We start from the raw sequence: 26,672 nt of genomic DNA, 5'->3' as shown, positions 1-26,672 counted from the left end.
GTTCATACTACCAAGGATTCTCCAACATTCTATCTTTCACTATTTTTCTTTTGTTTTTGCAAGGCAATGGGGTTAAGTGACTTGCCCAAGATCACACAGCTAGGTAATTATTATGTATCTGAGGTTGGATTTGAATTCAAGTCCTCCTGACTCCAGGGCCAGTGCTCTATCCACTGAGCCACATAGCTGTCCCATCTTTCACTATTTTTTTATAATTTCTTATAATAATATTTCATTACTTTTTTATATGATAGATTTTTCAGTTATTCCTCAATTGCCTAAAAGGCAATCTAGGGTATCTCTTAATACACAGTTTCCCACCCCCACCATCTTTCCCCCTTCATTTTTATGCTTTTTTTCCATCTTTCCCCCTTATAATCTTTCCTTCCAGATCAAGAAAGATTGTTAAGATTTCCTTCCCTAGATATCTTCCCTCTTAAGTGTCTCATTCTTATTGAATTTTCACCCCCCACTTGTTTCCCTGTTGATTTTAATGTACACCAAGTTGTGTGTGTTTATATGTGTACATTCCTCCTTTGTCTGTATCAAATCAGATACCTGCTCCCCATAGCCCTTCCTCTGATTGTATATTATTGCCACATGTAAAAATTTTAATAGCATACTCTACCTTTTTCTTTCTTTTTCTTTTCCTTCTCTCCTGCTCTTCAGAACAGAATTTTCTATCCCCATTATCTTCTAAAAATTTCTGGGTTGAAAGATGTTAACTAATTTCTTCTTACCTCTAATGAAAGGTATTTCTAAAAAGTGAAACATGATCGTGAATATATAACTTATATCAGATTATTCACTGTCTTGGGGAAGGGAAAAGTAAGAGAGAGAAGTGGGAAAATGTGGAACTTAGAAGTGTAATTGGGAAAAAATTAAATAAAATAACATTAAAAAAGAAATGTGTTTCTAAAAAAAGCTTACTTAAGATAAGCTCACTTGCCACATATATGCACTGAATGTCATTATAAGTTGAAATACAAGATGTTAGGAAGCAGAGAAGGATACTAGCAAAATTTCCCTACAACGAAACTTCAATGGATCTAGTTGTCTTTGTTGGATGAACTTCCTTTCATAAAAACAAGGTCTTTCCTTTGCCACATCTTTACCTTACTCCTGCCAGTTTTAAAATGACACCTCTAATTTCTGTGCCAGCCTACATGGATCTAAATGTACTGTCACCTGTGAAGATGGGAAATTCTATAGTGGAAGGGACTGTGAGCCATGTCATCGTTTCTGTGCCACTTGTGCAGGTAAGTGCTTCCTGAGACAGTGGATTTGGTCATCCTTCCTCTGGTACATCTTTGGTTTTATGTGCCACTTTTTAAGGTATAATATAGGAAATTGTCTTGGAAAAACAGTCAATGCTGGAGATGTCTAATGGTCTCATGATACAGAGATAAATAAGCATACTGGATTTGAGAGTCAATAGATTTTTGCCCATTATTTTCCTCATTTCCACTTGTTTCCTCCTTAGTCTCCCTTATCTATAAATGAAGCTGAGGATATTTACCAACCTTTCAAACTCTTAACTTCATGATCCATGGATAGTCTCTGTGTAAAGTACACTTTTCTCCCAATTATCACTCAAAGACAAATGCCATAAATTCATCAAATTTGAATTTCTCATTGAGAGTCACTTAGCCCCAACCTCCCTATATTTCTATAAGGAATTAGCAATTTTATGTAGCTCTCCTCTTTTCTAAAGTGTGTTTTTGTAAAGGGATGTATATTGGTTGTGGTTCTTATTTTAAACTGGAACTGTTTTCAATTCCAGTTTAAAAAATATTTAAAAGTTGATCTCCAAACTTTCACTGAGATTTGTAAATAGCTCTACCTAGGTTCATCAAAGCATGCAATATCCAAAATTCTGTGGCAGAACTTGGATATTCTTGGGTTATTTTTACTAATCATTTGAAAGAGGTTTCTGCTCTGGAAACTTTGATGAAGCTATCCTAATAATGGCTTTCCTATTTCTCTTGATTTTAAGGAGCAGGAGCAGATACATGCATTACTTGCAGTGAGGGCTACTTCATGGAGGATGGGAAATGTGTGCAAACCTGCAGTAATAGCTATTATTTAGACCACTCTTTAGAGAGTGGCTACAAATCCTGTAAAAGGTAAGTCCATTTTCTCCTTCAAAGAGCATTCAGATACCATATTCCTCTTAGAACTCTTTGCTTGAAGAATACAATGGGAACCAGAATTTTTGAATGATAAAACTAGTCACAAATATTTGCCATAGAAATATTGGTTGAGAACTTTTAGCCTAATCAAGTATTAAAAATTTATTAAGCCCTTCTATTTAATAATATCACCTACTTCACAGGGTTGTTGTAAGAAGCAAATAAAATCAAGAAAAGTATTTTTTAAAACCTAAACTGATGGTGACAGATGGAGAGCCTGGTAGGAACAATGAGAAACAAGTTTTATTCTAATTCTGCCGATGTGATCAAATGGGTTGGGAGGGGATGATTTATGAATTAAAATGTAACATTTGCAATGTGATCTGAATTATGATCCTCAGAAGTCTTTGAAATACTGTTCCTCTCTTTTAAATGTACAAGACCTAGAAAACATTAAAGGAAATTTCTACTTGCTGTGTTTTCTGTAATATTGTTGAACTAAACAATTCTCCTAAGAAAAGATTTTGTGTCATTTCCAAGTAGGGAATTTGGAATAGATGTTATTATGCTTGCCTTCTCCTAAGAGTAGTATGAGATAAAATGATAAAAAGTCGTTATATTGTTTCTTAGATGTGCTGTCAGCTGTCTGGCTTGCAGTGGTCCTGGAGACAGAAACTGTACCAGTTGCCCTAGTAATTATCTCTTAGATACAGGGGCCTGCATCCTTGGAGCAATCTGTAAGGATGGTGAGTTGCTGGAATTTTAATTTGATCTTCTGTTTAATCAATTGTGATCATGATTATGGGGAAACCTCATGTAGTTTAAATTTTGTTAAAGGGGGTGATGGGTTGGTAAGATTTGGGCTTTTGATGGTTTGAAAGAGTACTGTCAGCAATTAGCACAAGCTTTCTACTGGTATTCTTACCTTCCATTCATAATCCTGTAATTATTTAAACTATAGAATGGGGGCGACTAGGTGGCACAGTGGATAGAGCACGCCCTGGAGTCAGGAGTACCTGAGTTCAAATCCAGTCTCAGACACTTAATAATTACCTAGCTGTGTGGCTTTGGGCAAGCCACTTAACCCCATTGCCTTGCAAAAAAACTAAAAAAAAAAATAAACTATAGAATGACAAAATTAATGAAAACCTTTACCTAGAAATAGAAAACATTTCTTCTATAAGGAAGAAAGAGTGATGGTAGCTGATTCTTGTATAACCAAGAAAATGGAGAAAACAGGTCCCTTTATTTGCATATTTTAAAATGTCATAAATAAATATTTCTCAGGTATTTAGTTTAGGACATTTATCTGTCCTATTGAATGATTTACATTCAGCAATATTTTATGCCTAAGGAATAGGCTACAAAAATCTTCAATTGCCAAGCCAGACTAGTGGACAGTTACCCAGCACAAAGGGCAAATCAATGGAAATAGGAGAGGTTGAAATCTAATTCATTTAGTCATGATATTCTCTGAATAAAAATATTAGATATGACTGTGTGAACTTGAACAAGTAACATCACCTCTCTGGCCTCAGTTTTCTCCTCTATACAAAGTGTTTAGACTGTACTTTTTAGTTTTAACATTCTATGATCCTTTAATCTCTTATACAGACAAGTTCTATCTAAGTTGGATCTTTGTTTTTGTGCCAATACAGTTTTATTTCCAGTTTTTTTCAGTGTAGAAATAAGTGGTCTCAAACTTTCTTACCTGCAGGCATATAGCATATATTTATGTCATCCTAGAAACAAGTCACAGCTTTTATAGAAGGGGAAAAATTGTGACTTTGAAAGACAATCCTAACTGATCATAATTAAGACTTTGTATCTTTTTTCTTTCCCTTCCTTTGACTACTTTTCACCTCTGGAATCACCTGGAATTTTCATGAAGAGGCAAAAATTAACAGAAAATGCAAAGCCATTCAATAAGAATTTAGTAATTTGCTACTATGTGCCAGATAGTCAGGAGATACAGAGAAAGGTAAAAGGCAGTACCTGCTCTCAAGAAACTCATAGTCTAATGAGTCTGTCCTTTAACCCCTCTGTAAGTGTATGTCCCTTGGCTCTGAGAATTATAAAATTCAAATGAACATGGAAGGAATGAAAATGATCCTCCCCAAACTATCACTTTGGAATTGTTTACTAATAGTTCCATCTCTAGAGTTGATTTTGATGTTTGCCCACACAGTACTGTGGTGAGAGATATGTGGCAGAGACTTGAAGGCATATATATATATATATATATATATATATATATATATATATATATGTCCCCAAAAGTTATATGTTTACCAAAGGCATTTAAGTAGACATCCTTGGCTTTTAAAAAGGCAGGAAAGGTGAATCTCCGTCCACAAAGTATGGAGAAAGATACTCTTGTCTTCTCTAAAGAACTCTAGTGCCATAACAATCACAGAGATTCGAAGAGGCCAACATCTCACGCCATTCTGGGACAAACTCAAGTGATTTGGGGCTACAGAAATTTTAACAGATTTTTAAAATCCAAGCTATACCCTTTGTGCTGTCCTCGCCATTGAAAGCACCCCTGCTGGTAAGCATATGAACCAGGCTGGGAAAATCTTGATAGACCGGTAAGGTCCTTACTTAGGCAAGAGGGCACTGTGTAGATGAAAGTGAAAGAAGTTGTACCATTTGATATTGTTGAACCATTCAGAGCTGACAACACTGAAGACACATCAGATATTCCAAAACAAATTCACTTGCTGTTTGGCATTCATAAGGGTTTTTTGTTTCTTTCAGGAATGACTGACTGTATGTTCTTTGACTCTAGATAATTCAAAATATGAAATTTCTTTGCTGTATTTATCACTGATTTCTGATTTATCCTTTCTCTAATCTGTTTTTTTGTTGTTTTTTTCTTTTCATAAAATGGATACCAATCACACTCCCTGTCGGACTGCAATATCTCCTCTTGAAACAATGCTGTTGATTGAAATCACTTGGGGTGGACCAAATTTCCTTCTTGACTGCTCCTGAATGGTTTCTTCCGACCCTCCCTTCCCAAATCTACCTCTCTGACCAATCAAAACCTTCTTCCATGGGTGTCCACCATGTTGTCTACGTCTCCAACTCCCCTCCCTTTCTTGCTGGCCCTTCCTGGAATAGCAACGGAAGAATCATGGGCGGAGGGCAGCTTTTGTATGCTAGTTAAAAAAAACAACCTTTGTCAGCGGAAGGTCCTTCAGCAACTCTGTTGTAAAACTTGTACATACCAAGGCTGAGCAGGCCTCTTCCCAGAATCCCTCTGTTCCTGTAGACTTCTAGATTATTCCATATTATTATTATTAAAAAAAAGAAAAAGAAAAAGAAAAACAAGAAAGCCACCTCTCTCTCTTTTCTCGCTCTTGTCTCTCTCTCAAGTTTGTGCAGGGAGATGGTGAACTGTTTTGTCAGAACTTAAATGAAAAAGAAAAAAAAACTACAACAAGCCTACCTTTTATAACTGGGCACTTGGTGCTAAGCGTCCAGAATCACAGAGTCAGTATTGTGTGGTGACCAAAGCATTTGATGCCAAAATTGAAGGTTAAACTAACGATTTGATTTCCTGTCAACTTCAGGGTTTCCTTGTTTTTGGAGGCCCTTCCCTCCTTCCACCCTACCCTCTCTTTTTCCTTGCCTGTTTCCCCTCTGAGATGATGAAAGACGTGTCTCCAGAGTACTCGACAGGTTGACGTGGATTAAAACAGAATAAATGCTCCCATTGGTCCTTCTGTGTGCATGTGTCCATAGTCAGGGGAGGAGGGAGACTTCAGGAAAAATAAAAAACAAGAGAGAATGATGATCATGCACAAGAACTATACCCATGTTTCTTGGCCAGAGTCTTTCCAAGTTGAAAACTGACACCTACCCACTGTCATTTACTTCATGGGATATGTGCTGGGTTTTTTCTTTTGTTTTGTTTGAACTTACTTCCTTGAAAGGTTTGCTTATGGCTTCCTTTATGAAGGAAATGGGAATCAAACATGGGTACAAAGGAATGGAATAGTCTGCCTGGGTTTCACCAAGGGCAGGTTGGCTGCTATTGGTTTAACTATATCTATTTAGGAGTTTTTTTAAATACAAATTCCATTTCATTCTACCCATCAAATGTCATTGAATTGAGTGATTGGTGTTCATGTTTCATTATCAAATAAACAAAGGTCACCCTCGCCATTTAAAGAAGAAACTTTTAGGAGTTGTGAGCATCACATCTCCGTCCCAGAATACTGGCATTGTAGACCATGCTATCTACATTATCACATTGGCATAAGTTTTTTTCAGAATCTAATTTGTTTATAATAACTACTGGGGAGTGGGGCTAGTGGGGATGAAAAAGTTATCTTTCCAGGTTGGGCCAAACACATTAGAAGATATGTGATGGAAGGATTTTCTTCTTAGAATCAACAAGTTGTTTTTTTTAACTTCCTGTATTTTTAATGAATGGCATAATCATTTTCAAGCTTGTGCCCAAGTTGGCCAGGTAATTTGTTTAATGGTGCTGTTTTGTTTTCTCTTGTTATCTGAAGAAAACACATCTGGAAAATAGTATTTTGGTGGCATAATTGTACCCCACCACTACTAATTCTGTTATTCTGTTACTTATATCTGTTCTTTAAACTTGTCATGATCTAGACTCTCATGGTCCCCAGTTTTCTGGGCTTTTCCCTCTTGTGGTTTTCTCTCACTTCCTTTTCACATTACAGTAACAAGCAAACTAAACATCAGAGAAAAATTATTTTGGATCAGTTGGCAGAATTAAAAGAAGCCAAATACAACTTCTTGTCAGTTCCAACTTTCTCAGTTTGAAGAGATCTCTACACATTGAAAGAGGGATATATATCAGGGAACATAGCTGGATCCTCTCTCCTTTTTTTTTTAAACATACCAAAATCAGATGATGCACTTGGTTTTTTGTGATTGTTGGGTTTTTTTAATTGGGGTGAAAGAAGTATTTTTTAAACCTGGGAGCTATTGGGTAGTTATTTTGCTCTCTGCATTGTAGTACCTTGCATCCTTAGAATAATTGGCATTTATATCTATGAGGAGGAAATAAAAAAGGAGTCAAAAATCAGTCCATTGTTGTAGTGATTTATCACTGTTAAATCACATTTCAAATAAAAAACCCACCAGTATATTTTTCAATGGCATTAAAATTATATGGAGCCACATGTCAACTTATGAGGAGCTAGAGAAGCAATGAGTTTAATTAACTTGTTTTCCATTTTATAACACTGTAGGCCATGCCTGGCTTTAGGAAAGCAGGGATGAAACTTGTAAGAACTGAACTCAGGCTTAAATTTGCAGGTATCCACCTGTCTAGTACTATGGACAAATATAACTGGGAGCATAAAATAAGGTCAAGAGAATATCCCAACCCAACATAGTTTTGTTTTGTTTGAAGAATCTATTTAGCTAGAATAACTTATAATCATCTGGAGCTCAAAGTTGATGTGATTGGAAAGGTAATAAATTATGACTGTTTTGGGGGGTAAAGCACAGTCACTGTGAAAGCTATGGAATCCCACCCATACCCCCTTCATTTTCCATTGGCCATTCAGACTTTGAGTATATTTATACTGGTTTAACTACTAGTCTGTTACTGCCTCATTTCTCTACATAACATTAATACCTAGAACATAATGCTTTCAAAGTTTAAGTTAATGTTTTATATATATATATATTATGTATAAATATATATATTCATAATTGAGATATAATTATGTAATGAATAGCAAAAAGTTTGTTTGGATTCTTAACAAATGCCTCTAACATTATTATAGAGTCAAAAATTCGTATCCACTGTTTCCTTTTGCTTTTTTAAACTAGTGACCCATTGTTAAATCCAAATTCATTTTTATTGAGAAACAAAATACTGTACATGTGTAAAATGTTCAGTTGTTTTTTGTAAAATATAGCAGAAATGTTGTAATTGATACTGGCCAAAATCAATGTTATTTCCATATTTTATTTTTTCTATTAAATTAACCTGAGTTCCTGTTCATTTGATCTGTTTATAAACCATGTGTTTAGGGGGTATGTTTTTGGGGGGATAGGAAAGTCCTTTTTCTTTTAGTTGGATTTGAAATGAAGGTTCACTCAATAAAACTTCTGTGAGTTTTTTTAATTTTCTTTCATCTACCCCTCCTGGGTGCTGCTTAAAGTACATTCCTTTGTCCTTAATCATCACCATCAGAATATGGCAGAATATGAAATTATATGTCTAGTTGTCTATCTGCCTATTTATAGGTGTGTGTGTTGCTAGGAAGTATCAAATAACATATACATATAGGTTAATGTATAGTGCAAAATTAACATTATATATGTGTATATGGGGAGAAAGGATGTTTATAAATATTGCCAAGTTATTTTGATACTTCCTAGCATCTGACTTATTTGTTAAAACATTAACTTCCAGTAAAATTCAAAGATTAACAGTGGATAATCAAATGTAGGCTTTATATGAAATGCAGCTCTAATATAGACCCTATTATATGGTTCAGGAAATCAGTCTAGTCTAGGGTTTAATGTCTAATGAGAGAGACAAGGATCTTTTATTTCAGTTCTTACTTCTATCAAACTTCTTGCCAAACCAGTGGTATCAAACTTAAATAGAAACAGATCCCTGCAGTTACATATTGACTCAGAAAACCACAAATTAACATTATCTATGTTTCATTAATTTTGTTAAACATTTCCCAATTATATTTTAATCTGGTTTGGGCTGTACTAGAAAGTTGTTGCAGGTACAAGTTTGAGACCTTTAAACTAGAATATATTTGTTGGGGAAGAAAAATGAGAAAAAGTCAATTGCTACAAATAGCTGTCAGCTGTCTTACTGACAAATGTTATAGGATGACAGGTTTAGAGCTAAAAAGGAGTAGAGTCTTTAAGTCTACTGCTCTCATTTTACTGATCTAGAAATGGAGGATTTAAGTGATTTGCACAGACTCATACATCTAGCAAATTTGTGAGGCAGGATTATAGCCCAAGTCTTTCCTGACTTAAAGTTCAGTGTTCTATCCATGTATCAATGGGCTCAAAGTGCTAATAGGAAATTTTGAGAAATGAGACTGAAAACATGAAAATGCAAGATTGAAGTTCAGGAGAAAAGTTTGAGCTAGAGGTAAAGTCCTGTCCATCACTCATCATTTAAAGGTAATAGTTGAAATTTGTAGGAATGGTAAGATGGGAAAAAGAATAGCAAGAACACTTTTATAATACTTTAATGTTTGCAAAGTACTTTTACAGATATCATTTGATCCCCACAAGCCTATAAGATAGGTTCTGTTCTTACATTTTTTTCTCTTTTGAAAATGAGAAAACCAAGACTGAAAGAGATTTAGTAATTAGCTCAGGTTCACACAGTAAGCAAGTGTGAGGCTTTGAACTCTGGTCTTCCTGACTCCCAAGTCCAAAACTTTTCACTATTCTAAACTGTAGCTAAACCGTGAGCCTCAGAGAATGTAGAGCAAGACAATGAACTTATCTTCTAATCAGAATCAGGCAGTAAGGATTTTATTCTTAATCAATTCTTGGCCATCTGTGGAATCTTAAAAGGAGTCATAGCAGAATTGTAACTTAATTTTCCCATTCACAGTATAGGTAATGATTCCTTTCTTCTCTCCATTCCATGGGCTGTCATTAAAGATAGTTTTGACATCCACAGAATCACAAAATTCCATACTTAAAAGGAACGTCAAAGATTAGGTAACCTTATCCCTAAACCTGTAGCACAAATTCCCTTTGATAATATCCTCCCTGATTCCACCAAATAATTATCTAGCCTTTCTTTAAACACATCAAGTAAAAGGAAAATTATCACCTCCTAAGGCAGACCCTTTCATTTCTAGAACAGTCAAATTATGTGCTCCAAAAATCTGTTTACCTAACACTTCTACCCATTGGTCCTAATTTTACTCAGTAGGGCCACCCAAAGTGAGGTTCCACACAATCTCGTTTTTTTAAATCTACAAGATGTGATTACATTTCCTCTAAGACTATTCTTCTCAAAACAAAATACTTCCTGTTCTTTAAAACCATCCTCATATGACTTGATTTGGAAGCTCTTTACTATCCCAATCGACATCTTCCTTATGCTTTCTATCTTCCTTCCAAAAAATGTTGCTCCCAGAACTGCTCACAATATGCCAGTTGTGATCTGATTAGGGAAGAATATAGTGATACCATAAATAGATAAAGTTTGTTAATATGTCATAAATTCCTATTAGCTTTTTCCACTTCCATGTCCATTTTGGAATGGAGCTTACAGTCTAATAAAAATTAAGATTTTAAAATAAAACTTTTGTTTTCATATGAACTATCTTTAAATCATGTTTTGCCAAACCTGCATGTAGAGATGATTTTTTTCAAAGTTTTACATTTATTCTAGTTAAACTTGATCTTTCTTGGTTTTAACCCATTAGTCTAGCCTATCTATCCCTTAGATTCCAGTTTTCTCATTTTATCTCTTTTTTATCTCTTTCCTCATTTTAACTCATTCTCCCAGAACTCTGGATCATTGTAAAATCTGATAAATACAACATCCATGATTTCACTCAAGCCTTTAATAAAAAACAGTTTAACATTACCAAACTATGGTATTACAGTAAAATTATCTCCACAAACAACACCAGCTACCATCAATCTGTGGTTTCAGTAAAATATCTAATGTTTTTCTAGCTTCCTGATACCAATATTTGATGTGGAAATGCTTAGAATCTAACACTCTACAAGTGCTTCAAATCTTAAACATGCTAAGTTTGACACAAAAATAAAATTTACTGTAATTACACAGTGGATCAGATTGTCTATTGCTACAACATGGACTCATTTTGAGTTCGTAGTTTCTTGAAGCCTCCAAGGTATTTTTTTAAACATGAACTTTGTCAATTTTTGATTCAAAGGCTTATCTTTCTAAATTTCATCTTATTAAAATTTAACCCATTATTCTGGCCTGTCAGAATCCTTTTGGACCACCAATTCCTTTTTTGGTTCTGCTTAGTTCAGTGAGTTTTGGCAGATCCAGGAGTAACAATTAGATTCCGTCTTTCGTCTTTCAGATGCCCAATGTTAGGCCTGTATGACTATTGTGCACATTGTAAGAGGGGAAAAAAAAGTTTTATTTTGCAAGTCCCTAGACTTGCCCCCTTTGTAAAATTTACATATCAGAGAAAATGAGTTCTGCATTACCTACTTCTATTATCAGCAAAACACAACATTCTTAATGCTCCTTTCAAAATTAGAGAAGGAATATAATGCCCTACCTTTTTATCCTCTGCCTAAGGACTTTCCCTTTAATGGGTCACTCAAATCTTTTCTAAGATTTTACTTTATAAATCCTTCCAAATTATTTGTTGGAAATATTCCTTTTTGAGGACTGGTACATAATCTCCAGGTTCTAATATTGCTCTATTACTAAGTAGCCATTGTGATTATGGGCAAGTAACTCTGGCTTTCATTCTTATTTATAAAATGTAATTGGGTCAGATGATCTCTAAGGTCTTACATGTACCTAAAATTCTTTCATTCAAGATTTATTAAGCACATTCCAGGCACTGTATGGGACAAGAACTGTGTATTATAGCATTGGTTCTCAAAATAATCAGAAGACCTGGACCAGAGAACAAAAAGTAGTTAATTTACTCTTCAAGAAGAGGACACAACCTCCATAATATATGAGTTACAGCTCTAGGAGTGCAGAGTGTGGAGGCATGCAAGCCCCCTTTTATCTTAGTCCCTAATGCAGCCCCATCCTACGGGCCTGCTACCTATTGACTAGATGGGCTCACAATCTTTCCCGGAGTATCTAGCTAATCCAAGCAAAGCATTTCGAGCCCTATTTGCATAATTATTCAGATTCATTTTTATCCTATCAGAGAGATAATTCTGAATCCTTCCATATATGGGGTTAATCAGCACAGTGCTGTAGAATCTTTGTTACCACCTGACCTTGGGGAAATGGAAACTCTGCAACTCTTGCTGGCATGGCTTTGGGGAAAAAAGGAAGACTCATCTAAACCATGAGGGAGTTTCCATTCAGTTATAGTCCTACTCGCACCAAGCACTGTTCTAGGTGTTGAAGATACAAAGGCAGAAATGAAGACTTTCTACTTGGGAAAATACACATATTAAGAAATATGAAGTAATTACATAAAGAAAGTAGCAACAATTTCCTATAGGAGGTGGAATTTTAGATCAGCCTTGAAGGAAAGTAAGGATTTGAAGTAATAGGGTTGAGGAGGAAGTCTATTCAGGGTATGGGGGGCAACCTATGCAAAGGAACAGAGACAGGAATAGTTAGACGAGCAAATAAACCAGTTAGGCTGGCCCATAGGATGAAGAAGGGAGAGTAGTATGAAACTAGCACAGAAAGAAACTTGAACTAGATTGTAAAAAGCTTTGACAATATTTTTAAAAAATTAAAAAGAAAATTAAAAACCAGAAACATGTGCTTCATATTTGGATAGGGATAGTGACTAGGAATGTGATTTCATTGATACTGGAAGCTCATGGATTAAGAAACTCTCCTTGGCAAGGTAGGTCAGTACCTTCTCTGCAATGTAAGAGATCTGCCTAAAGTCCAGAGAGGTTGAGTAATGCCTTGAGTCACACAGTCACTGGTAACAGCAGTTGACTTGAACCAGGTCTTTAAGGCTAGCTTTCTTTCCACTACATCATATCACTTCTCATTTTGTACCAGCAAGGACAGGATCATTAACTTGATGAAGCAGTTCCAAAGACCACATCATAAAATGATTTCTTTCCCTCAATAACCATCTTGTCCATTGGGGTTGATACAGATTGAAAGAACCAGCATTATTTTCCCTAGAGAGCACATCATGTTTTTATTAAAAATGAAACTGTCCATGATAAGACTGTCCCCCTTTAAGTGGTCATTCAGGGCTCCTCCCTTGTTATATTTCCTCTTCTTGGAGGCCCTGGCTTAACTCTACCAATCTGCATTTATCCGGTCCTGGTTTATAAGAAGGCCATTCATCTTCCTTTCCCAGAGGCTAACTGATCTGTCCAAGGTCCTCACCCTTTCCTCTCTTCTTCCCCTTCACAAAGAATGAGAGCCTGAGAACTAAGCTGCCTCTTTCATCTGCCCATCCAGGAGGCATTCAGATGGAACAAAAGCAATGAGCGGTTATTTCCGCTAAAGAAGTGACAGCTCCATTTTAGTCGGCTTAATGAAAGGCCTTAAATGAAAAGTCTCACTGGGGCTTGACTTTGTAGGATAAGGTGTGCACTGCAAGAGGCTGTCCAAATTTCCTCTTCAGGTTTGTTGCTGACCTGACCTCAGCTGTGTCTGGCACAGGTACAAGGTTCTATACTCAGCTGACAGTTCCAAGGGCAATAACATGAACAAGAGGAAGTTTGGGCTAACAGGTCCATTTTCAAGACAGGAATTAGGCTGTGAGATTCATCAAACACATTCTCTTCACCTTCCATCTTCCGTCCTTGAAAATAGCCAGTGCTTTGCATGGAGTAATCAGCAAGTATTTTAAAATAACAGATTCTTAATGGACAAATTAAAAATAATTATCAATTATATTTATGTTTGTAAATCACTTTTGCATATATTATCTCATTTGATCCTCACAACCACCTTATGAAACAACCTTAGAGATTAAGTGATTTATTAAGGATCACACAAGTACCTAAGGGAGGATTTTAACTTAGGTCTTCCTATTTCCAAGTCCAGAAGTTTCTCCACCATGCCACCAAGCTACCTAGGAAAGTTCCTGCTATGCACCAGACATTATGGCTCTGAGGATTTATTCAATAAATGAAACAAGTCCTACTCTGAAGAATTTTATCTTCTAATGAGGAAGACAACAAGGGCATATTTAAATATAAAGACTAAATACAAAAAAGGAGAAAAATGTCAGACAGTTTGGGAGGGAGGACACTAGAAGTTGGGGAAGGAAAGACAGGAAAAGTTTCATGTAGAAGATGCTGCTTGGACCTGCATATTGAAGGGGAGAGGATCTCTGAAGTATATTAAAGGGAGAGACTTGGGGATGGTAATGCAAAGGCACAAAGGAGTCAAGAGACCAATTGGGTTGGATAGTGTAGGGGAGAGAGAGTAATATGCAAAAGGACTGGAAAGATGGATTGAGTTCATTCTAAAGGGCTTCTAGAACTAAACAGAGAAAGTTGTATTTGAATCTAAAGAAACAGGGAAGCAATGGAATTTATTAAGCAAAAGAATGCCATTCTTAAATCAAAAGAAAATCTTAAATTCATATCAAACTGGCGTGAATTGTAGCTGTGGAAAGAATACTCTGGGTCAATAATTCATTTATTCTGTTTTCCTCCTTCAATTTAATCCATGAATCAAACATTTAAAGCTGGAAGGGACCTCCAAGGCCACCTACCACAGACCCTCATTGAACAGATGAGATCACTGAGTTTCAGAGAGAATGATTTATCTAATACCACACAGACTGTAAGTGGCACCACATCTCTCTTTTCCATTAACCTGGAGGAGACAAAGTTACAAAGGATAAAGTGTTTACCTGAAATAGCTAAACACCAGGAAATGACCCATTGTGATTCTGATCTCTTGGCAATGTCATTTTGGGGCAGCAGGACCAAATTGCTTAGTTTGTGAGACCAAGATTAATGACCGATGTTCAATTGGGAGTGTAGTATATCAGAGCCCATATAAAACTTTGCTTGTAGAAGAAATTTGGTACAGATGAAAGAATGCTTAATTTGGAGTCAAGGGACCTGGAATAGTCTTCTAATGCCACCCCCCCAAGACAGACACTCATTTCCACATATCTACATTATTGCAATATTAACCTGCTGGTTAATATTGGAGATGGTACTGAATGCAGTGCCTGCCACAAGTCTCTTCCTACTCTAGTCCATTCTCCCCTCAACTTTCTTTTTTTTTAATTTAATATTTATTCTCATTTTGTACAAATAATGTTTTTATACATTAATAAAATATTCTTGTTTAAGAGTAAACAAAATACCCCCTCCCCACAAAAAATATAGACTCGCTTGAGCGATAAAGTAAAGGGGAGAGAAAAAAATGAAAATGAAAATGAAAAAAATAATAGTAATAATTGTAGGTATGGCCAGGTGGCGCAGTGGACGGAGCACCAGCCCTGGATCCAGGAGTACCCGAGCCCATATCCGGTCTGGTACACCCAACAATCACGCAGCTGTGTGACATGCAAGCCACCCCAACCCCACTGCCCTGCAAAATCCAAAAAAAAAAGAAAAAAGAAAAAAAAGACCTAAAATAAAATAAAATAGTAATAATAGTAGAGGTGGCTGGGTGGCGGACAGAGCACTGGTGCTTGAGCCAGGAGCACCCGGATCTTCCTGACTGTAGTCAGTTCAGATCTGACTAGGTCACTCCTCACCTCTACTCAGTAAACTCTAGTCACTTCCTATTACCTCTTGGAGTAAATAAAAAAATCCACTGGCTTATTAAAACCCACCTCATAACCTACCCCTTTCACTGTCCAGTCTTCTTACCCTTCACTACCCTTCAATTACTCCATGATGCAGCAACACTGACCTCCTTGATCTTCCTCCCACAAGACATTCCATTTCTTCATTCATACATTTTCAGTGACAGTCCTTCATGTCTAGGGGAAGTTAGGTGGCACAGTCAATAGAGTCCTGGGTCTGAAGTCAAGAAATTCTGAGTTCAAATTTTACCTCAGACACATTCTAATTCTGTGATTCTGGACAAGTTGCTTAACCCTGCTTTCCTTTCCTCATCTGTAAATGTGATAGATAAAGAAATGGCATACCATTCCCTCATGTGTGTGTGTGTGTAGTGAGGGAGAAAGAGAGGAGATCTCTTATCAGAAGAATAGAGGCAAAGACTACAAAAGTATAGCCACAATGGGGAAACATCTATAAATATTTATCTTTTTCATTTGGCTTTCAAGGAAATCTTTATCAGTAAGAGAGGGAGGCTCACAATTTCTAAACTAGTTGAACGGAGAAGAAAGAGTAGAAAAATGTTGGAAGGAAAAGGCAGGGAGGATGACTTTGGTAAGTGTTCCCAAGATTGGGCAGTTAGGTGGCACAGTACCAGCCCTGGATCGGGAGGACCTGAGGTCAAATCCAGCCTCAGATACTTAATACTTACTTAGCCATGTGATCTTGAGCTAGACCTTAACCCCATAGCCTTGAAAAAATCCCCCCACAAGGCCAAGTTGTTTTCCTACTGCATTCAGTACCATTTCCAACTAACCTGATCCATATCTGACCTCTGAACCCAAGACAACTCTGAAGACGAAATTGAGGCTGATTTCTTTGCTCAGTTCTCCCCCAGTTAAATCCAATTCACTTAATGGCATCACCTTTCTGGATGTCATGGTCCTCAGTTCATCTTGGAAAAGCCACAACAAGGGTAGGATGATCAAAGCTCTATACTGGGACATCACATTTCATCAGATATCACTTTCACTTTATTCTTTAAAAAAATTTTTTTTAAATTTTGTTTTCACATAACCATTTTCTAAACAACTTGATCATGGTTTCCCTTCCCCCTAGCAAATGATAAAAAAAGAAAAAGGAATTCAGCAGTGTCTTAGTGGAAGAAGCATTTAATGCACTTCAATAAGAAGACCAAAATGAAAATTCTTCCTTTGATGTTTATTGGTTGAAATAGGTGGTCTTTGAAGTCGCTTTTGTGTTTTCTGTGCTCTAAGGAACTCTCAGAGTCTGTGGTTTAAGAATTTACCTTTTCTTACATGCACTTGGTACACGGAGGGAAGGAAGAGTGGTCAGATATTTCAAGAAGCAATAATTCCCTATTAAAGCAAATACAATGTAACTCTGGATGAGTTCCTTAATTTTCCTATACCATATAGAACTATATGAACTTTGGGTCTCAGTTTCTTCACCTGCAAAATGAAAGGGTTGGACTAGATGATTTCCAAGTTCTAGATCTTTGGATCTTATAAACAACTGAGTCACATAGAATGTACAATGTTCAACAGCCTCTGTCCACCATCTCTGCAAAAAATGTGAGAAAAGACACTCAAACTTTTTTTTCAGTAACACAGAAACAATTTAGTTTAGTATCTAATTAACAAGAACAAAATAAAAAAAAGAAACTCTCAAATGGCTCACTTCCTATATTGGTTCTATTTCAGATGAGTTCTTACCTTCATTCTTACTGCATCTTAGGGTTGCCTTTCCTATTATGCCTTGGAACCCCAGGGAGTTCCACCATATGAACAACTAACTATATTTGTTTTAATGAGTTGTGAGACTACCTTTGATTGGGTTTGTCCCCAGGCTTGTTTTTTAGAAGCTTTTCTCTGCAGCCAGATAGGTACCAGAGATAAAAAGACAAATATGACTGAAAAATAATGTAATTGGCTAAATAATTGTCTTCTTAAGACAATAGATGTTTCATACACAGGGAAGTGTTTAGATTAACTTCAAAGGGGCAACTTCCATCTTTCATATGACTGATTCAATCTTCACTGACATAGGACATCTTGGTCAATTACTTGATTAATATTAGTGACTCCCTACTGTTAATTTTGTCCAACTTATCCTGTATGTAGTTTGTTTATACATATTTCAAATTTATCATATCATTAAATATTTCATGTATTACATTGTCAACACATGTCATCTCCCCCCCCCAGTAGATTGTGAGTTTTTTGAGGGCAGGGATTATCTGTTACCTTTCATTTTATCTCAAGCATATAACACATTATATAAATAATACTTTTGATTTGACTGACTGATTAAGTGACCCTTGGGTCTCACAGTCCTAATCTGTGAAATAAAGAAATAGATGACTTTAAACTCTAAATCTATGAACCTATTATACCATGACATTTATAAACCTATAATTCTTTGACTCACTCATTTGTGAACTGTCAGCCCTAATCATTTAATTCTATCTATGAGAACTCTGAAGAACTTCGATCTTCTTTGGTCATTCTAGAAGGGAGTTTGACTTCAGAGAAGCCCTAGTTGGTCAGAAAGGGTTGGCTTTACTTACAGGTACCTCCAGGACCTACTGGCTACTTGAAGCCAGGAACCTGTGAAGTATTGGAGTTCATAAAAAGGAATGTTAAAATAGCTGACAAAACTTGCTGGTCCCTAGGAAGAGGAAAAAACTAGGAAAGCCTCTGTGACTCAACAAGTTTGGCTATCCCACACACCAAAGGCAACTGACTTTCTGATTAATGGATTACTTTTTTGAGAGAATAGTATAATGCATAAACTATTGTACATTCAGTCAAACAGACCTGATTTGAAACCTGCCTCAGATAGCCTAATGTTTTTGTAACCCTGGTAAGTAACTTAATCCTTATATGACTTAGTTTCCTCATATGTCAAATGGAGATGATAATACCTACATCAAATGGTGATTGTGAAGCATTTATTATTTAAATCAAAGAATGGATAACAGGTGCATAAAACTGGGGAATAAGTTGCAATTTTTTAATAGATGACTTAAAGGCATGACATAAAGGCATGGATAAAAAGTTTTATCAGAAAACTTGAATTTATATCAAATTGCAGAGGGTTTGATGAAAATAAAAGAGTCCTTCAACATACTTCAGTAAACACCATAAAGGTCAAAGTGCAGGGTTAAATTAGCCTCATGGTGGCATTTCACAAGATCATTAGTTTGTATTTTATTCTTTTATGTAAATGTCTGTGCTCCAAAAAATTCATCCTTGTCGTTTTCCTTCTCCCTAACCCACATGTCCCAAACATTGAGGAGTGAGGTATCATGGTGCCCATATGACAAGGGTACAGGATAAATAGTCAGCCTAAGCTTAAATCTCTGTCTTGCTTCTTAGAACCTATATGACCTCAGGCAAATCAATTAAACTCTCTGAGCCTCAATGTCCTCGTCTATAAAATTCAAGGATTGGATCCATTGAACCCCAAGATTCCTTTTAGGTCTAAACCTAAAATCTTATGAGCCTGTTATGTTGCATTCTTTTTTGTTATCTCAATAATTATCTATACAATAATTCACTTCTTACTTCCATATCTCAGGAACCTTTTTAATAATAATGGGTCCAAGTCAGACATGATGGTGCACACCTGTAATCTCTATACTACAGAGGTTGAGGCTGGGATTTCTTGAGTTGTAATAGCTTAGCTAAAGAGGTTCTATATTACATCAACCAGCAATAGGGTGAGCCCCAGAAACAGAGGCTATCGAGGATGTCTAAGGAGAAGTAAATGAGTCCAATTTGTAAACCAAACAGGTCAAAATTCTTATGCTGATCAGTAGTGGGATGGACCTTTGGGTAACTATCACCCTTTCAGCCTGGGGAAGATAAGGAAACTAGTTTAAGAATAAATTGAGGGCAGCTAGGTGGTGTAGTGGATAAAGCACCGGCCCTGGAGTCAGGAGTACCTGGGTTCAAATCTGGTCTCAGACACTTAATAATTACCTAGCTGTGTGGCCTTGGGCAAACCATTTAACCCCATTTGCCTTGCAAAAAACCTAAAAAAAAATAAAGAAATTACCTCTTTGAGTTTTAAAGATTTGACCTTAGATCTCTGACCTCAAAAATTAGAGGAGGGAATACTTCTTGTTTTAGAATATATATATATATATATATATATATATATATATATATATATATATATATATGTATGTATCTTTTGAGAATCTCTGTAAAATAAGGGACTGAACTATATGGCCTCTTAGATCCACTCATGATCTTAGATTTATGAATTTAAACCTAGAAACTTTGTGAATTTGAAACTTTATGAATTGCTTTGTGTTTCTTACAGAAGACTAAATGATTGCTGTGTGACCTTGGACAAGTCACTTAACCCAATGCCATACCAAAAAAAAAACAAATAAGGGGGGATAAATAAGGCACAAATAGGTGAGAAATCTCACACTGGCATATATGTTATCTATCTATCTATTCTGTGTTCTCCTGTAGTATTTGTCCAGTTCTACAATTTTTGTTCGATCACATCACTATTTTGTTCCCACATGTAGGCTCCCTCAAGGTATGAGCTCTGCCTGTTTAATTGCCTTTATTGATGCCTAGAAGAATATGTCAATAGGTTCTTAATAAGCACAAATAATAGGAATCTAATGTCTCCTGGCTATTTCTCAATTTAACTCTCCAGACAACTCTATGTCTCTAAGGAATGACAGGGGCTTTTGTGCATTTCTCTGTTGATGTTTTTATAAGATCATTAAAAACTAGAAATTCTTACCACATCCTGCTCATTCACTGGAACATTCAAAGCAGAAAATAGAATTTCTTGCCTTACTCTGATATCCTTAGCAAATTGTATTCAAGTACGAGGAACATTGTACACAGGAATAGCAAACATTGTGTGATGATCAACTATGATAGACTTGGCTCTTTTCAGCAATACAGTGATCCAAGACATTTTCAAAAGACTCATGATGGAAAATACCATTCACTTCTAGAGAAAGAACTATGGAATCTGAATTCAAATCAAAATATGCTATTTTCACTTTTTTAATTCTTTTTTCTTTCTCATGATATTTCCCTTTTATTTTGATTCTTCTTTTACAACATGACTAATATAGAAATATGTTTAACTTGATTGAATGCGTATAACCTATATCAGATTACCTGCTGTTTTGGGGTGTGGGGCAAGGGAAGGGAAGGAGGGAGAAAAATTTGGATCTCAAAATCTTACCAAAAAAATGCTGAAAATTATCTTTACATATAATTGGGAAAAAATAAAATATTATTAAGTGCAAAAAAAGGAGGAAAAAAAACCCAAGCTTTAAGTCAGAGAGTATAGTTTCTACAGGCAGAATTACACCTAAGGTGTAGTTATAACACCTGAATCCATTTAACAAATAATTTAACCATCTCAACTCTCAATTACAAAAACATAAACCAAGATCAAGGATGATCCTCTTTGATAGTTACTTAAAAACATTTAAATTAAAAAAAATTTAATGGCTTACTACATGCCAGGCACTATGCTGAGAGGTAAGGATACAAATAAAAAAGCAAACTCAGTCTGTACCATCAAGAAATGTACATTCTAATGAAGGAGACAATGTGTAAATAAACAGGGACACACCAGATGCATATAAAATAGTTGGAAAATAACTTTCAAGGGGGGATCTTTAGAAGCTCCATTATCTACTCATAAGGGCTGTTGTTGACTTTCATAATAACTGAAATTTATATAATGTTTTAGTACGATATCTTTTTTGATGTTATTGTTTGTCCATTCTCAAAGGGAACTCAAAGATGTGATTACCATCACCAAGGATGATATCTTGACTTTGTGGTGAATTGCACTTAAATGAGCCCTATAGTTGTTTAGTTATTTGAGTGGTGACTCCATTTAGAATTTTCTTAGCAAATACTACAGTGGTTTAACATTTCCTTCTCCAGCTCATTTAATGGATGAGAAAACTGAGCAAAAAGAGAGTTTAACAGGGTCACACAAGTAACAAGTTTTTGAGATCAAATTTGAACCCAGGTCTTCCTGATTCCTTCCTAGAGTACTATCAACAGTATCACTTAGCTGTCCTTAAGTGAGGCAGAGCTCCTCAAAGTTATCAATCTCACTCTTTCTACCAGAGTCATCAAAGTCCATTATAAGACAAAAGTCATTATAACTGGTGATGGGTCAGTATGCAGTGGATGACCTCGGCCTTCCTAAATAAAGATATAAATATAGAAGTGTTGCCAACTGTTCGATTATCCACTGTGAAGAATCACACTTTTGACCCAGGAATGCAGGTGCAAAAGAGAATAGAGATTTATTAAAAGAAGTTACAGAACAAAAGAAAGTAATAGAAAAGTTAAGAAGAGTTTAAGGCAAAGCTACATGGATTGCTAATTAATATTAGCAGGTCAGCTAAGACTGGCAGGCTGGAAAGGGGGAGAGAGGTGGGGGGAGAGAGAGGGAGGGAGAGAGAGAGAGACAGAGACAGAGACAGAGAGAGACAGAGAGTGACAGAGACAGAGACAGAGACAGAGAGACAGAGAAAAGGCCAGGCAGCCCTGAGGCTTGGTTAACCAGGCCACATGGTGAGGCCCATGGAGCTCCACATGGATTAAAGAGCCAAAGAAAGTCCCATCCTTCTGGACAGAGGGTGGTGCTTGGGAGTGGCCCTACACCTTGGAGCCAGATACCTCTCAATGGCAAACCACACACTGGTCCTTCCTGTCTCAAGGTACTTGATGTCCAATTTTAACAAGTCATTTCCTGTCTGCCAGTGTCCAAGCCAAAGTTAAGTGGAAAGGGAAAATAGGGACAAGATATCAATCAACAGTGTCCAATGAAAGCAGAATTTCAAGAGCAGGAACCTCCACCCATTTAACAGATTTTGTTTCTGCTACATTCAAAATTCTCTACATCAGAAGCAATAACTTTCCCCATAGTGGTTTTAATATATCTCAAATAAGCATAAGAAATTGAATGAGAATTTGGTGGAGCCAAGATGGAAGAGAGAAGCCAAGAATTTCCTTAATCTTTCCTGGGTTTCCCCTCAGAAACAACATTAATCAAGCCTCTAAATGGATTCTGGAATGACAGTACCCACAAAAGAAGAGAGTGGAGCATTTTCCAGCAAGGTCTGTCTCAGGTGAAGCGGGAATATGCCCAGGGAAGGAAACTGAAACGTGGTCAATGGCAGGAAAGGCAAAAACAAGACAGAAATTCTCAGCTACCAGAGAGAAAGAATAGCTTGAGAACCCTGGAGTCCAGGTTCAGCAAGCCAATGGCACAACAAACCAGCTGCAAGATCTCCAACACAGCTGTCCCAGACCCTCATTCAGCCAATGAGCAAACCTCTAGGGTTGTCAATGTAGAAGATGCAAAGAACCTCTCCTCTGACACAAGAAGCTTGGGGAAAAGATAACAAATTCTTTTTAAAAAAGAAAACAGGATTGACCAAATGGAAAAGGAGTTGCAAAAGTTAACTAAAAATGACTCTATGAGAAATCAAGTATCAGTAATGCGAAATTTAAAAAATGAAAAAATAGAAGAAAATGTAAAATCTCTCACTGGAAAAATAACCAACCTGGAAAACAGATCTAGGAGAGACAATTTAAGAATTATTGGACTGGGGCGGGGGGGGGGGGCAGCTAGGTGAATCAGTGTATACAGCACTGGTCTTGGAGTCAGGAGGACTGGAGTTCAAATCCAGCCTCAGACACTTAATAATTACTTAGCTGTCTGACCTTGGACAAGTCACTTAATCCTATTGCTTTGCAAAAGCAAACAAAAAAAGATTTAATGGACTGCCTGAAAGCAATGATCAAAAAGGAGCCTGGACAACATCTTTCAAGAAATCATCAAGGAAAACTGCCCTGGTATTTTAGAGCCAGAGGGTAAAATAGTCATTGAAAGAATCCACCGAGCACCTGCTAAAAGAAATCTCAAAATGAAAATACCAAGAAATATTGCAACCAAATTCCAGAACTATCAGATCAAGGAGAAAAACCTGCAGACTGTCAGAAAGAAGCAATTCATATAACAAGGAACCAGTCAGGATTATGCAGGGTTTGGCAACATCAACATTAAAAAATAGAAGGGGGGCGGCTAGGTGGCATAGTGGATAAAGCACCAGCCTTGGAGTCAGGAGTACCTGGGTTCAAATCCAGTCTCAGACACTTAATAATTACCTAGATGTGTGGCCTTGGGCAAGCCTCTTAACCCCATTTGCCTTGTAAAAACCTTAAAAAAAAGAAGGGTCTGAAATGTGATATTCTGGAGGGCAAAGGAATTTGGATTACATCTAAGAATCAACTACCCTGCAAAACTGAGCAAATGTTTTCAGGGGAAAAAATGGAAATTTAACAAAATAGATGACTTTCAAATTTTCTTGATGAAAAACCAGAACTGAAGTGAAAATTTTATCTTCAAACAAGAGACTCAAGATATGTGAACCTAGAAATCTAAATAAGGGAAAAGAAAAAGATACTAAAAACTACTGAGAAATGTAACTCTTTTGGAGGGAGTATACTAAGACTGAAGGTATGAACATGAGTTGATTTTGATAGGATGGTTTAAAATAAAAAAAGGATGGTGGTAAGACAGGAAGAATGAGTAGGCAGAATGGGGTAAATTATATCACTTAAAGAGGTACAAAGGACTTATTAAAGTGGAGGGAAAAGCTTGAAAATTGCTTGAGTCCCACCTTCATTATATTTGGCTCAAAGAGGTACTAACACACTCAGTGGGTTTAGAAATTTATCTTACCCTTCAGACATTAGGAGGGGGAAAGAGTTGGGGAAGGGAAGGAGGGAGTGACAGAAGGTAGGGAAGAAAGGAGGAGAGTTTAAGGGGAGTTTTGTGGAAGCTTCAAATGACATGCAAAGATCAGTAGATGACACATGAAAAGATCTTTCTCATTCAGTATCTTTACTTAATCTTTACTTAATATTGACCTACATATAGCCTGTGGTCAAATACTTAATCTAAATTTTATAATGAAGTACTATAAATACTCCATAAAAGCAAAAGAAAAAATTCATACTTCTTCTCTGATATGAAGGGAGGGCCAAAAAATGTTACATGAATTTTCCTGGTCTCTCTGAAAGGGTATGATGCAGGGTTGTGCTGTGCCCCTTACCTCTGAGTTATAGAAGGAATAACTGTATATATGTATATGTTGTTTTCACCACTAGAATGTATGTTCCTTCAGGTCAGGAACTGATTCAGTTTTATTTTTTTCTCCCGTGAACTTAGAATAGTGCTAGAAGGATGAAGATTAATGGAGGGCAATGTAAAAAAAATGACAAATATGAAGAGTATAAAAATAATGCAAAAACTTCATTGAATGAATGAATTATTTTCTTATCTATTCTAATTAGACTATAGAGACAAACTAGATTTCATCTAGAGGGAGTTTTAGCAAGGAGACTACAAAGTGAGACACATAAGGTATGTTTGTACACACTGGAGGTTTTTAGCAAGAAAGAAAGAAAGAATTTCATAAATGTTTATTTATTGGGTTTTATAAATGTTGTTATTTTTATGCATATTAGGTGAATGCATTTTGGGAGTCCCAGAGGACCTTGGCAAACTGCCCTGGGAGAAGGCAGTATCTTCACTACCTAAATAGGAAATGAAGTCTAGCAGTCATCTACAGCCCATAAATTCCACCTTGCAAATATTCCCAAGGCAAAATCTCCTCCTTCTCTGCCCATCCCCTCAGGCTTCAAGTTTTCTTGGAATGACTTTGTTTCCCTATTGCTTTCTACTTCTCTGCTGTCTAGGATTTTCATAATGACTACATTTTTCATATTTAAAAAAATCTAGGGAGAAGCAGCACATTCTGAATCTTAATGTCAGGAAAACCTGAACTCAGGATCTATTTCTGACAAATTTTAACTGTCTGACCACAGGCAAATACCTTAATTTTTCAGTATCTCCAGACAATTTTCTGCTATCATAAAATGTAAATGTTTTCCCACTACTCATGACAGAGGGTATTAACACATTAAGAAATGGATTCCCACTGGGGCGGCTAGGTGGCGTAGTGGATAAAGCACCAGCCCTGGAGTCAGGAGTACCTGGGTTCAAATCTGGGTTCAGACACTTAATAATTACCTAGCTGTGTGGCATTGGGCAAGCCACTTAACTCCATTTGCCTTGCAAAACCTAAAAAAAAAGGAATGGATTCCCTACACTGATTAAATCACAAGGGTAGACAAAAAAATGAAAAAGAAAGGTCGGAAGAGGAGGAACATACATTGTGAACCCTTTGTGGTTCACTACTGGACATGGTTCAGCCACCAGAACCAATTTTCATTGCAGAAATAATTCTGTCTTTAATTTCATTCCTATCCCTCTTGCTCTTTGTTCCTCATTTTTGCAAATGAGTTATTTACAAAGTTAATTGTTTAAAATATAATAATATTTTTTCTTCCTAGTCTACCTTTCCCCCATTTATTTCCCCCTTTGATTCTCTTCCATCTTATATATAACTTCTACATAAATATTTAAGCTCCTTAAATGCAAGGACCATGCTTTTGTCTTTCTTTCCATCTCTTTCACTTAGCATGATGTTGGGCAGATAGAAATTATTTAATCAATGCTTATTGATGAACTGACCGATGTTGAAACAATATTTTTTTATACAATTTGGGCAAATTCTTTCATGTAACTGGATATGAAAATTCTTGACCTGCCTAGCCAAAAAAAAGGAAAGCCCTTTATTTGATTCCCACTTCCTTTAAACATCATGTCCATGGATTTTGAATTAGGTTACATTCTTTCCCATAGTCTCAGCACTTGATATTCATCAAGGGTTTCCTGGTACTTAAGATATTGGCAAACTGCTTAAGTTCTTGAAGAAAGACAATGATTGATTGACTTTGCTTGTCCATTCTTTGACCTACAAAATTGCCTTGTAGTTAATACCCAAAGGAAATTCGGTAGTGATGCCCTAATCCACTAGCAGATGTGTCCAACCCATGGCCCACAAATCACATATGGCTTTCAAAGCCTATGTTATGACGCATTATTACATTTTGTTATTATACTCATTGGAAATATGGATTTCATTGTAGTTATAAATAAATATTAACTTCTATATGCAAT

At 36.4% G+C, this 26,672-nt stretch overlaps 1 protein-coding gene across 3 annotated transcripts in view; it reads left to right on the top strand.

Moving 5' to 3' along the window:
* PCSK5 (proprotein convertase subtilisin/kexin type 5) overlaps positions 1-26,672 on the top strand; it is a 594,760-nt gene that overhangs the window by 410,445 nt on the left and 157,643 nt on the right. For 2 of the 3 annotated variants that reach the window (XM_074206682.1, XM_074206681.1), the window contains exons 18-20: positions 1,162-1,259; positions 1,997-2,126; positions 2,763-2,878. In XM_074206682.1, coding sequence (XP_074062783.1) covers positions 1,162-1,259; positions 1,997-2,126; positions 2,763-2,878 — 344 coding nt within the window. Of the gene's footprint in view, positions 1-1,161; positions 1,260-1,996; positions 2,127-2,762; positions 2,879-5,258; positions 10,387-26,672 lie in introns of those variants that run through there. The other variant, XM_074206683.1, reaches the window with a different exon arrangement.

The sequence above is a fragment of the Macrotis lagotis genome, chromosome X (genome assembly GCF_037893015.1).
Source record: "Macrotis lagotis isolate mMagLag1 chromosome X, bilby.v1.9.chrom.fasta, whole genome shotgun sequence".
NCBI classification, from domain to species: Eukaryota; Metazoa; Chordata; class Mammalia; order Peramelemorphia; family Peramelidae; genus Macrotis; species Macrotis lagotis.
This window is presented reverse-complemented; position numbering and strand designations above follow the sequence as displayed.